Source organism: Sturnira hondurensis, unplaced genomic scaffold, assembly GCF_014824575.4.
Source record: "Sturnira hondurensis isolate 20B ecotype Veracruz unplaced genomic scaffold, ASM1482457v3 Scaffold0005563, whole genome shotgun sequence".
In the NCBI taxonomy this organism is placed as follows: Eukaryota; Metazoa; Chordata; class Mammalia; order Chiroptera; family Phyllostomidae; genus Sturnira; species Sturnira hondurensis.
In genome coordinates this window covers 1625129-1638574 of record NW_028078194.1, presented here as the reverse complement: position 1 = coordinate 1638574, position 13446 = coordinate 1625129, and the positions used below count along the sequence as shown (strand labels likewise).

The following is a 13446-nucleotide window of genomic DNA, read 5'->3' as shown; positions in this document are numbered from 1 at the left end:
GTGTGTGTGTGTGTGTGTGTGTGCGTGCGCACGCGCACGCATGTGTGTATTTAAGTTTTTATTTATTTATTTTAGACAAAGGGGAAGGGAGAGAGAAAAGCAGGGAAACATCAACCTGTGGTTGCCTCTCGTGCGCCCTCTAGTGGGGAACCTGACATGGCCTGCTACCCAGGCATGTGCCCTGACTGGAAATTGAACTGGAGACCCTTTGGTTCCCAGGCTGGTGCTCAATCCTCACCAGCCAGGGCCTACTTATATTGTTTCGAACTTCAAGTTCACAAAGGAAAAAGCCATCTGCAAAAATAGATGTTCAGCATTGAGAAGAAAGAAAGATCTGGCTGTTTTGTGGGTGTTGATCATGTTGCAATTCCTACATGGATCTGAATCCCAATCTTCTTTTCTCTGACTGTGCGATTGAGTGGATTCTTGGGAAAATCAATAGGGTTGTCTTTTGAATTTCTACTATAAACATGCAAAACACAGCAACTAAAGAAAAATAAAAATAAAAACTGAAACATCCAAGTGATTTTAAACCAGCTGTGAACCCTTAATCTTCAGTAATAATAACTTGTCCAGGAGATGGATGTTGGCCACAGTTCTCAGCCTTGGTACCACTGACTTTGTCTGGATAACTGTGTGTTGTGGGAAGTTGTCCTGAGCATTGTACAATGCTTACCCAGCATCGTTAAGTATGTCCACTGGATGTCAGGAGCACCCTGTGGTTGCAACCATCAAACCCGTCTCCAGCCCAGGTTGCGGTGGATCAGTTGATTGGAGCATCATCCCCTAAATAAAAGGTCATGGGTTCGATTCCCCACCAGGCGCACATCTAGCTTGCAGGTTTGTTACCCAGTTGGGGCTCATAAAAGAGGCAGCTGGTGGATGTTTCTCTCTCACATCAGCGTTTCCCAACTTCTCTCTTTCATTTCCTTCAACTTTCACGATAATCAATAGGCACGACCTTGGGTGAAAAATAAATAAACATACTTTCTCCAGATGTTGCCAAATGCACCTCGCTTTGCCCTGAGTGGCAAAATTCTCCTCTTGTCTCTTACCTCCCCCACTAACGCCAGTTGAAAAATCCCTGCTACAAATAATACCCTCATGTATATGCCAAATTATATTTTTAATTAGTTTTTACAGCAGAGCCTGAAAGAGATAGCAGAAGGAATTCCAGTAGCAGAGGGAAAGCTGAATAGAGATGAGAATTTGGGGATGCCAAGACAATGCCAATTCAGTGCTAGCTTTCAAGGCTTGTAAGGACAGGATACTGATCTTTCTTGGGGGACAATGTTGTAGGCTGCATATGAAAACCCTTTGTGATGGACACCTTGAGAGCCCCAAGGCCTTCCAGGAGCGCCACCAGCACACCTGCCAGTGGACCGCAGGAGCAACGGGAAGTCCTGGATGACCCAGTGCCTCTTCCAACTGATGCCTTCCTTTGAGGAGAAGCAGCTCCACGTGTGCTCCCTTTTCAGAACTTTGCTTCATGCCATTTGCTTTTACAAAAGACACATGCTAGTACTCGTTTGAAGATTGAAAGTTTCAAAGAGTTTTCACCTTTGTGAAAAAGGGCAACAAGAATAATGCCCATCGTTTGTTTTGCACAGAGCCTTCATAGAGGCTGTGCACCACCCCAGCCGCTGAGCTCCTTCCCCAGGAGCTGCACTCGGCAGCTCGCTCGAATGTGCCAAGGCCGTGAGTCGTCTGTGAGCCTCTGGGCTTCAGCTCTGTTTCGTTTGCAAAATATCTCTTAAGGTAATTGCCTGTTTGATTTAGGGTATTTTGCCTGACAAAAGATTTCATAGAAATGCTTTCCTGCTGGATGGGGATGAAAAAAAAAGTATGTTCCTGAAAGCAGCACACAGAAAAGATGGTTAGTGCATGTTAACCTCAAATCAGATGGAATGTGAGGGCGGTCCGTATTTCAGCCCCTAAGGAACATGTCCCACAGAGTTCTCAGAGCCAGCAGCCAGCCTCAGGGCCTGCTCATAGCACTCCAGGGCTTCATGCATTTCTCCTTTCCATTTGTGGATGAACCCGAGGATGCTCAAGCTTTCTATGTCTGCTCCATTTCTTCGATGTCTCCTCAAAACCAATTTCTCCAAAGCCCTAAGACTTTCATTGCTTGTAAATAATGAGTTTTCTTTGTTTATTGCTTTTAAATAATGGATAATTGCATTGACTTCAGATTTCCTGTGAAATTCTTGAAATCGGCCATAGCGGAAATGAATGTTTTGGTGTAGATGATCATGAAAAATCCCCATGCTCAGTAGCTTCTGAAAAATATCCTCAGCCTCTCTGTGCTGGCCCAGTTCTGCATACATCTCAGCCAGGTCAATATACACCATGTGAAATCCCGGCCTTAACTCCAAAGCCTTTTCAAATTCACAGATAGCCATCCGAACTAATCTGTGGATATTTTCTCTATCCCGTCCTCTAGGCTGGCCGTTGGGACCTTTCTTCATTTGAATCATTTGTGTCTTGTAGCAAAGCCCTACCTGGTGGTGCAGGAAGGCAGAGGAAGGTGTTGCCCGCAAAGCCATTTTTAAGAAGTGAAGAGCTTTATCTACAGAGCCTTGTCTTCGGTAAAACTTGGCTGCATATCGAAAGACGTAGGTTTGAGAAGACTGGTTAGTCAGTGCTTCTTCAATGTACTTTTCTCCCTCAGCTTCTTGTCCGATGTCCTGAAGCTTCAAGGCAAGGAGACTTTTAATGTATGGATCCTCTGGGTTTAGCTCGATGGCCCGTTTGAGAGTCTGCAGACAAAATACCTCACCAGTCTGCGGTGCTCTGTTGAACCCATCCAGGCGATAGACAGCAATTGCATACCCAGTGTTGAATTCCGGGTTGTCAGGGTCCACTTCCAGAGCCTTTTCAAAGCAGGCTTTAGCCCGTTCATAATTCCTTCCTCCGCATTTCAGCAAGGCCCAACCTTCCTCACAGTCCATCTCTGGACTCTCCACTGTGTAGCAGGAGGGGCTGGCAAACTTTTTGCAAGTGCTTTCCACCTTGTCCAAATAGATCTGGGCTTCTTCTAGTCTGCCCATGTGGTAATACAGCCAGGCATAGTTGCCCCAGGTAACCAGTCTTCTCACTTCTGACTGGCCAACATGTTCTGTCTGCCTTAAGTCTTCAGCCTGTTTCAAGCTCTGCAGGGCTTCCATATTCTGGCCTTTCAGGTGTTTCACATAGGCCAGTAGGCTGTGTATTGCCACATTAAATTTTGTGTCTAGGAATTCAATTTGACTATAGATCCTGTTTTCTAAATCAGTGATTTCAGTGTCTTCAATTTGCAATTCCCATGTAAAGTGACATCTGAGTTGAACAAGTCTGTCTTCAGTGGGATTCCCTTTTGATTTGGCACTGTAAAAATAGACAATAACCATTCTTTGAGCAGCATTTGATCTAGTGAAAATTAAACCAGAACTTTGAATTGTCAAATATTATCCCCAAGTGTTTTTGATTCATTATCTGTCTCCTTCCAGTGCTCTGATTGTGTCTTAGGGCAGAGAGCAGGTTTACATAAAAACCTTGAGGAAATGCTAATTACTTCATGGTTCTAAAAGTTATGAAAAAGCAACATAAAGGAGATTAGTTCTTCTCGTGGAAAATTATTTTAGCACCATCCCCAACACTGCAAAACCCTTCCTCTTGTCCCTTCTCAACATTGTAGAGCACCATTATCATTATTAGAAGAAACGTGGAGAGAGGGTTCACAGAAGGATAGGTTATTTACTCATCTTTTTCATATCCTCAACATATAAATATAGTAAGGGTTCTGAGCAAAATATGAGAACCCAGTATTTTTGGATAATGGGTTTCATGAATGCTTAAGCTGGGGTGGAAAGTGCGGTACTGTGCTGATGTCTATGCCTGAATGAACTTAACCAATCCCAGAGAGATTTAAAAGTGGGAGGAACTACCTCATAGCAACAAAATTACTGTCCATGAACAGGTCCGAAGTAGGGGGATGAGTGAACTTTGCATGAGGTCAGATGTGCCTATGCAAGGAAGTGGTAAGTCCTACCTTTGGAATTCAGGGAGATTTATATCAGGTAACCCTATAGCATAGTTATTAACAGGTACTCAAAGTCTCAACCATTACAGTGGTCTTAGCTACCAATGGGGAGAGAAGAATAATAGTGAGTCAGTGGGATGAGACATTTTCTTTCCAGTATTTCATCCTCTTGTGAAATAGAGCTGAAGTTCTATCCCCCCTCCAAGAACACGAGAGGAGAGAAATAAATGTCTCTAATACTTGAAAAAGTCATCCTCACATCTTATGGAGGTATATTTGCATCTGCGTCTTCAACCAATTACCTTATATTCCATACTCAATATCTATTCCACCCATTAGTCCCAAGGAAAGATCCCAAGTGGAAACTTATGAACTTTTTTTTTATTCCAATGGATAGAAATATTTATATAAATCTTGCCACCCTGTCTCATAATATCTGACCATAATTTAATAACAAAACAGGCTGTGAAACATCCCTTTCTGAAAATGAGAGAAAAAAGTCCAGGCTAGTAGAGGATTCTCAGCCTTACTCCACAAATACAGCTGGCAGCTTAGTGTATATCTCCCTCCTTTCCCCCCAAGTCCTGACTTCAGAAACTCCCCACAATGCCAAGCCATCTTCCCCAGGTCTCAGAGGTGGTGTCCTGTCTGGGTCTGTTTTTGCTTAAAGCCGTACCTGAGTGGTTGACCACTCAAGTGAGAACACACAGTGGCCTTTTCACCACCTACCCGTGGTCAAGAAATATTACCCAGGGAAGCATGCGTGTATGTGTGGGGTGTGCACATGTGTCGTGTTGGAAGGGATGAGTTAGGAGTGCATGGAATCAATACAGTTCCTAAGAATGCCACTGAAAAGACTCACTGCCTGCAAAGGAGATAAAATCAGGAAGCACTTTTAACCCAAATGCTCCACTTCTGCCCCACTGCAGTCCATGGTATGATGAGGACAGACACTGTGCCAGGAAGCTCATTCACACAAAGTGACATGGCCCAAGGAAGTGGATAGAATATTTGTATGTGAACCATCCAGGCTTTCTTTTTTTTTTTTTTAAAGATTTTATTTATTTATTTATCTTTAGAGGGGAAGGAGAGGGAGAGAAACATCAATGTATGGTTGCCTTTTGTGCGTCCCCTGCTGGGAGTTGGCCTGCAGGGAACCTGCCTGCAACCCAGGCAATGTGCCCTGACTGGGAATCGAACCCCGATCATCTGGTTCGCAGGCCCGTGCTCAATCCACTGAGCTACACCAGCCAGGGCCAGGCTTTCTTTTTTTATTAATTTATTGTCAATTTTAACTGACATAAAGCATTATATTAGTTTCAGGTCTGTGACATACTGACTCAACATTAATATACCTTATGAAGTGGTCACCACAAAAAGTCCAGTAATCACTTGTCACTGTACAGTTACGGTATTACTGACTCTATTCCATATGCTGTACATTATATCCCCATGACTTAAACATGCACCTCAATCTCTGCACCTCTGCCCAGCCAGAGCCTTTGCAAAGTTGGAAGAGGCCCTCCTTCTCCTGGGTGAGCTAATTAGGGCCAGGGTATCATGTATTAACAGGTAGAAATTATACTGGATTTCAGCCCTCACCAGGACTACAGGACTTCAAGTGCACAGACTGCAGAACCTCAAGTGCACAACAACCTTTCAGGGCTGCCCTGGAACTTTCCGGAAGATAATTATTGTCCTTCTTTGTAGGTGGTTGTTCATCAACCTGTGTCATCTTTTACCTTGTTTGGGGCTTGGGCCCTGGAACAACTATGGGATAGAATGTCATCACGGAGGTATCTCTACACTCTAAAATAGGAAGGAATGTTGAGAACCTGAAGTCCTCCTGTTACCTAGTGAGCACAATGGGAGTGCAGTGTTATTGGTAGTAAAAGTATTATTATCAAATTACAAGTATGGGCATGTATCTGGGGGGCCCCCCAAACCCTGGAATTTATTTATTAAAAAATTATGCATTTATTCTCACATGCTTAAACTTCAGTCACCTTCAAAGTACTCTCCATTTGATGTGGTACAGCTCAGAACAGTTTTTGTACTCATTGATTTTGATGCCTTTTAGTGATTTTGCTGTTTTTGGTTTCACCTCTTCTTCATCAGCAAAATGTTTACCTTTGAGGGCTTTTTTTTTCATTCAGGGAAGCAAACAAACAAAAATGTTGCACAGGGTGAGATTGGGTGAAAAGAGAGGGTGGGACATGGAGGTCATGCCATTTTTGGTGAAAAACTGCTGAATGCTCATAAATCACCCATTATGAAATGAACAAATGTGTTTAAAAAGTCTTCAAAAAAAATTCACTGAAGCCAAACACAGCCTCTCACAACAACACCAGTCGGTACACTGATATGGTTGGGTTTCTAGAACACTCACCTACTGGGAGAAGCCTATACTACAAGGGCCTGCCCTCCCGAAGATAATTCCATTTTGGAGGGGACCCCCTCGTATATGGCAGATACACATTTTAATATGGGTTTTATTCACATGCATGTTAGTGCAAACCCACATTCACACGTAGGTTTGTAGTACAGTGCAAAACCCCCTTAGGCTGCCTTATGCCAGGAGGTTCTACAAACATGACTATAGGCCACGGCAAAATAACTTAGAGAGCCTCACTCCTAGGGCTGGGGAAAAGGGAGCGCTTGTTTTCTGTCAGCCCTACAGATACAGGCGTTGCTAACACCAAATTGTGACCAGCAGTTACTTATACTGAAAAGAGCAACTGGGAGACTCATGTGGTGAACTCTGTTGCAATTCTCACTGCCGTCTTTTCATGGGACAGGTACAGTTGTTCAGTGAAGAAGGAATCCTGAAGGAGGGTCCCCTCTTCCTGCAAGTTCGTCCTGTCCCACTGACTGCAATGGCAGGTGGGATGACAAGCAGGTGATAAAACTTTGGATCAGAAAATAGGTTCTACAGTTTGCCAGTTCAAGCCAAACCAGGAAAGAAAGGAACATGTACTCTTTGGAACCAACACATCACAACCCCAATAAGATTCCTTATTTTCTAACGTCTAGTAGAGGGGCTAACAGGCTTCTCAAATGTAAGCTTGCATCGTGATCGCCTAGATGACTTATAACACACAGATTGAGGTCCTCTCTTCCCCCCTGCCCCTGAATTTGAGACCTGAGAATCTACATGTAAAACAAATCCCAGGTGATGTGGATGCTCATCATTAGGGGACCACACTTTGAGAACGGTTGATTTATCAGAGAGTGAATTTCATAGTGATGACCAGTTGCATAGTTTCATAGTAATCAAGAGACTTTGCATCAATAAGACGTGTCCTAGAGGAGAACATAGGGAGGAAAATCTCAAATATTTCATGCAGCAATATTTTCACTGATATGTCCCCTAGAGCAAGGGCCATAAAGGAAAGAATAAATAAACGGGACTTCATCAAAATAAAAAGCTTCTGAATGGCTGAAGAAAACATCAGCAGAATGTAAAGGGAACCAACTGTATGGGAAAATACATTTGTCAATGATACCTTGGGCAAGGGTTGATCTCCAAAATATATAAAGAACTCATATGACTCTACTCCAGGAAGACAAAAAACCAAATGAAAAAATGGGCAAAGGACATGAACAGACATTTCTCCAAGGAGGACACACAGAGGGCCCAGAGACACATGAAAGGATGCTCAGCCTCACTAGCCATCAGAGAGATGCAAATTAAAACCACAATGAGATACCACTTCACACCTGTCAGAATGGCCATCATAAACAAATCAACAACAAGTGCTGTTGAGGCTGTGGAGAAAGGGGAACCCCAGTACATTGTTGGTGGGAACAATGCAGACTGGTGCAGACTGGTGGGGCTGCAGACTGGTACAGCCACTGGGAAAACAGTATGGAATGTCCTCAGAAAACTAAAAATGGAACTGCCTTTTGACCAAGCAATTCCACTGCTGGGATTATGCCCTAAGAATCTTGAAACACTAATTCAAAAGAACCTCTGCACCCCAATGTTCATAGAAGCACAATTTGCAATAGCCAAGTGCTGGAAGCAAGCTAAGTACCCATCAGTAAATGAGTGGATCAAAAAACTGTGGTACATTTACATGATGGAATACTACACAGCAGAAAGAAGAAAGGAGTGCCTATCCTTTGTGACATCATGGATGGATCTGGACAGCATTATACTAAGTGAAATAAGCCAGGCAGTAGAAGACAAATACCATATGATCTCAGCTATAAGTGGAACCTAATCAACAAAATAAACAAACAAGCAAAATATAAACAAAGACATTGAAATAAAGAATAAACTGACAGTAACCGGAGTAAGGTGGGAGGGGATAATGGAGGGGGAAGGAGGAAGAACCATCAAGGGACATGGATAAAGCACACATGGACAAAGCCAAGGACGGGTAGGGTCGAGGGTGGGAGGTGGGGATGGCTGGGGTGGGAGGGTAGTTGTGGGGGGGAAAGGGAGACAACTGCACTTGAACAACAATAAAAACATTCTTTAAACAAAGAGCAGAAAAATGGCCATCTTATAGAGAGCGTCTTCTCCTTGCCACTGGAAGATGATCAATGTTGCCTGCAAGGATCTAAATGCTGACTGGTCCCCGTGCCTGTCTCCCCGTAGGCCCAGGCCCCTGTTGCCTAGTGAACATTCATTCCACCAGTGTCTCCTGGGAAACAGTCACTGCATTTACAGAGTGCTACACAAATGACTGTTTTGGAATTAAGACACCTTTCTCATTGATTCTCTTAAAAGCACTGCTGCCCTTACTGAGCAAGCTTGGTAATGGGACAGTTAGGAAATGTGTCTCTGTGCATATAGTCTGTCTCCGCTCTCTGGGTCTCCCTTCCTACATTCTTTCCGGTGCTGTGTGCTCCTGCAAATGGATGGTAAGGATTTCATTAATGGGACCTCTTTCATTGTTGACTTCCTCTGGGGTGTGGCCCACTGGCAGGCATCAGCCAGAAGTTAGAGCACAGAAGGAGGTGAAGTTCAGGGTCTTAATTCCCACTGTGCCAGGCTATGGGTTGTCAGTGGTTGAGTTCGTACCAAAGACTTCTTGAGAAACCCTCCCCTCTAGGTATAGCTGAGGGTCTCAGCAGGTCTGGTGACTGCTCGCTCCCTCCTCCTGCCCTTGCTGGCCTAGAGGCCTTAACGCCGTTGGGAGGCCCTGGGTCCAGCACCATCTTCTGCTGATTTTCCACTCCGTCTTAAACAGCCCTCTTATTAAACTCTCCTCAGTTACCAGGTTATTAGGGGTGCCTGTCACAGGCAGAGGCATGAGTCAATCAGCTCCCTTGGAAGGGGGCCTAAAAACTGGCCCTCTAGGAAAGTCGAGGAATGTCAAAAGACACAGAAACAAGATCAGCAAGTCAGAGCAAGTCTTTACCTCACAGTGCCACAAGGCCGCAGGCGCTGCATTCCGGAGGGGAGGAGGCCGCTCTGAGATTTGGTCCACACAGCTGTCAGGCTTCTCAGATAAGCACGGTATTTATATATGGGAGCCATACCCAGGAGGTTTGGCACACCCTGAAGGCCCAATGAGATTGGCAGGTTTTCCATCTTGGTGAAAATGAATCTTAGAAAAAGGGGCTGTCTCTGCTTTGATTGCCAGTACATGCTCACCTTTGCCAATTGGGAGGATGTTTGTGAGAAGCCGTTTTGATATGCAAATTCCCTACGGGGATCAATGTAGCCTAGAGCACAGAGACTACCTGGACCATATGATAACTTCAGTGTTGTAGAAAGATCAGTGGGGGGACGGAGATCTAGATTTTTGTGTAACGTGTCCAATCCTTGTCTAATTTGTAATGGTCAACAATGTACCCACTGATATGATTCCGGGGATGTTTGCAATGGAAACTACTTGGGCCGCGGTGAGTGGCTTATGAATAAAGGAGTAATCTAGAGAGCCACTGTCAATTTGTGGGGACTGAGAGGTGCCTCCTGTCATGATTCTGACCGTGTAGCTGCTAAGGTAGCACGCTCCGTTGGGAGCTTTGGTCCAGGGCAACCTAGATGGTCCCACCTTAGATCTCAAGTCAGGGAGCTGTGGACATGCCCACGCCCAGAACCTGGCATCCAGCCTTTCCCAAGGAGGGACTGACCTGTGCAGGGGGAAAAGAGACTTTAAAAGGGTCACATCTGGTCAGTTATCACCTTCTAGTCCTGTATCATTTGGAAAGCCGCTAGCAGGCTAGTTGAATTTTCAGGTGAAAGTATTTTTCTACAAGGCACCAGTGCTAATCCCGTTCTGAAAGAAAGGGATGGAAGTGTAAGTAAGTGCTGAAATGAAGGATGGGAGGGCTGTTGGCTCCCACAGGAGCCTGGCTGTGTGCCAGGGAAACAGAGCAAGTGTTCATCCCATGATAAGTGTGAACTTGGCAACAGTCCTGATCCTGCAGGACTCTGGCCCAGCTGATTAGGTATTTAGAATCTTGCCCAGTGTGTCTTTGACATAAACAGACCCATGAACCACACAGGACAGAGAAGCATTAAGGAGAGAGGCAACAGCCAACAAAGTCAATAAATGCGGGTGCGCGCGCATGTGTGTGTGTGTGTGTTTACAAATAGAAAAGAGCGATGAAAACTAGAAAGAGCAGTTAATTTCTAATGCACAGGGTTCCTCCCTGAGGAAACGAGGTTTAAATACTGAACTATGAGTTCAACATCCAGACTCAAGGACCAGCTCTGTGTTTGACTGACAAGCTGGATGAATTTGATTTAACTTAAACTCTATTATTTGCCTTAACAGTCAGACAGATAGGTTGGCCTTGGACAGTAGTTTGCAACCCTGGCTGCAAACTGGAAAATTCCCTGAGAATCTTTAAATGCCTGAGAACTAATCTCTAGTTCAATGGATCAGAATTTTTAGGAGTAAGGCTCAAGCATTGGAATGATCAGTAATTAGTAAAAATGAACAAACAGAAACCCCAAGGTAATTTTATTGTGTAATTATGGCTTAAAGCACCAAGCTAGATTTTTGCTACTCAGAGTAGGGTCTGTGCACCAGCAGCATCAGCATCAACTAAGGCTTACCAGGAGTGCAGATCTCAGGCCCCCCCATGCACCTCCTAAATTTGAATCTTCCCCTTAACAGGATGTTCAGGTGATTCATTGGTATGCTGAAGTTTGAGAGGTGCCTTCTTAGCTGATTCCTAGGTCCCTTTCAGGTTTAAATGCTATGGAGGGTGGACAGGGGCTGATTCCTGCTACATACCTGTCCATGAGGCTCTGTATCGGTAACTTCATTTCTCTGTTTCTGGTGTCCCTGTGTGCCAATCATCTACAGAAAAAATACCCAGTCACCACAAACTACCCTTCTCTAAAAACTTCAGTAATTTTTACACCATCTCAGGGGTCTTGGTAGCTATCTATTATTGACATTTCTGACTGGCTCCCATGTTTTCCAGTTCTAACTGAATTTTCATGATTTTACGATTACAAATAAGGTTCCCTATCCGTGAGCGGGCCATCAGCTTAGGCTATGTTGAGACCCTGAAGTGGCAGTGGAGTGATGTGGAGAGGTGCTTGGTCTGTCAGTGGTACCTTAAGCCTCCAGCTCCCCCAGTCTCTCTGGACTGGGGTCTAAGGTACCTCCTCTGGGAGGCGGTGCGTGGCCAATCCATGCTGGGGCCGGGCATGGCTCTAGATGAGAGATTCTCAACAAGAGATGATTTTTGCCCCCAGGTGGCCCTTGGCAATGTCTGGAGGCATTTTTGATGGTCCCAGCTGGAAATGGAGAAGCTACTGCTGTCTACAGGTTAGAGGCCAGGACTGCTGTGAAACATCCCACAATGCACGGAACAGCCCCTCACAGCAAAGAGTTATCTGGCCCCAAATGGCGATAGCGCCAAGACTGAAAAACACTAATTTGTTCTGAAAGGACTCTCCACGGAGACAGGAATGCTCTAAATCTGTGCTGTCTAATGTGGTTGCCACCAGCCACAGGTTACTGTTGAGTACTTGAAACTAGTGTGCCTGAGGAATTCTTTTTTCGGTTTTATTTTAGTTAATGTAAGTGTGTATATAGTGGCTATAGGAATGAACAGTGCAGCTTTCGATAAAGGTCTGCACTGTGAGATGCTTGGCTTGCTCCACCCACCTTGGTGGAAAGAGCCGGTGACTTGGAAGACACTGATTGCTTGAGTGTACAGGGTTTACATCCTATGCAGTTCATTTGGTAACTGCCCGTGTCTTCTGGGCACCCTGATCTTTTGCTGTATTGTGGGGAATACACATATGCGTCCCTGCTCAGTGGGAGACTAGTAATGCCACTCTCTCTGCCATTTCTTCCGTGTGTATACCCCAATGAGTATCCCCTAAAAACAAACAAGCAACCTAAAAGACCTGGGTTCTTGTGTCTAAATACTTCATGTTCCTGTAGAACTTGCTTACAAGTAACTGAGGATGGCAGTAGAGAGTGCAGGCAGCTCACTTTACTTTCTGAAAAGTGTCATCGGTCATCTGTTGTCTATAATATTCACTATGGCTTGTTATTTAACGTCCCTCCTTCAGCTTTTTCATAACCTTTTTGAAGTTCCTTGACAAAGGGATCTGTAACATATCAGTTTTCAGGACTCGGCTCCATGGCCCAGCTTCTAGGGTTCAGGGGAACTTCATGGGTATACCTGTTACCGAACAGAGGTCCAAGGGGGGGCAATACTTGGCCCACTGAGGGATGCCGAAAACTGCTACAGAACAACAGGGGCCCCTCCCAAGGATGGTATGCTAATATCTACTGGGCTCTTCTGTCCGCTGCCAATTGGAAAGACATGTCTCAATGCCAGAGATTTGTCAAAAGGAAACAAAATGTTTATTTAATGCTATTCAGGCCTAATGCCTTCATTAAAATATCAAAGTCTTTAAGGGTATACACCTACACACACACACACACACACACACACACACACACACATCACTCCCTTCTTCCACTGTCCCAACTCTGGGTACCGTAAATCAGGAAGAGCACACGTCCGTTCTTTAGGTTGCTGGCACTGTGAGCTGTGTCGCCTGTCCAGGCAGGATCTCCAATTAATCCAAAATCATGCGGCACCTTCCACTGGCAAGAGTTCTTTGTACGAAGTTCCAGTCAAAGTCTCTCCTGCTTTCCAGGCCACTTGGCCAAAGGGAGTGCCCCAAAGCCACGTGGGCCTCTTCTACCAAAGCTGCAGGGGTCCGCACTCCACCAAAAGCACGTGTCTTTCTCCTTCACCTGGCTGCAGGGATCTCCATTCTGGCAAAGCTGCGTGGCTTTCCCTTTCACCTGGGAAACAGAGGGTCTTGACTCTGTTGAAACCACGTGGCTCTCCCTCTAATGGCTGCCATGTCTGGGTTTAAATCTGCCCCACCCATGCCCATCTTCCTCTGTACCCTTATTTCCAACTCCTCCCAGGAGTAAGTAACTGAGGATGGCAAGTAACTGATTACAAGTAACTGAGGA

General features: G+C 45.0%; 1 protein-coding gene across 1 annotated transcript; it reads right to left on the bottom strand.

Moving 5' to 3' along the window:
- Positions 1-1851: 1851 nt before the first annotated feature.
- LOC118987961 (interferon-induced protein with tetratricopeptide repeats 1B-like) lies at positions 1852-9450 on the bottom strand. The gene is made up of 2 exons (XM_037047304.1): positions 9394-9450; positions 1852-3366 (listed from the first exon to the last, which is right to left on the bottom strand). Exons 1-2 carry the CDS (start codon positions 9423-9425, stop codon positions 1935-1937), a joined length of 1464 nt encoding a protein of 487 aa, XP_036903199.1. The 5' UTR covers positions 9426-9450; the 3' UTR covers positions 1852-1934.
- Between the last annotated feature and the right edge of the window lie 3996 nt (positions 9451-13446).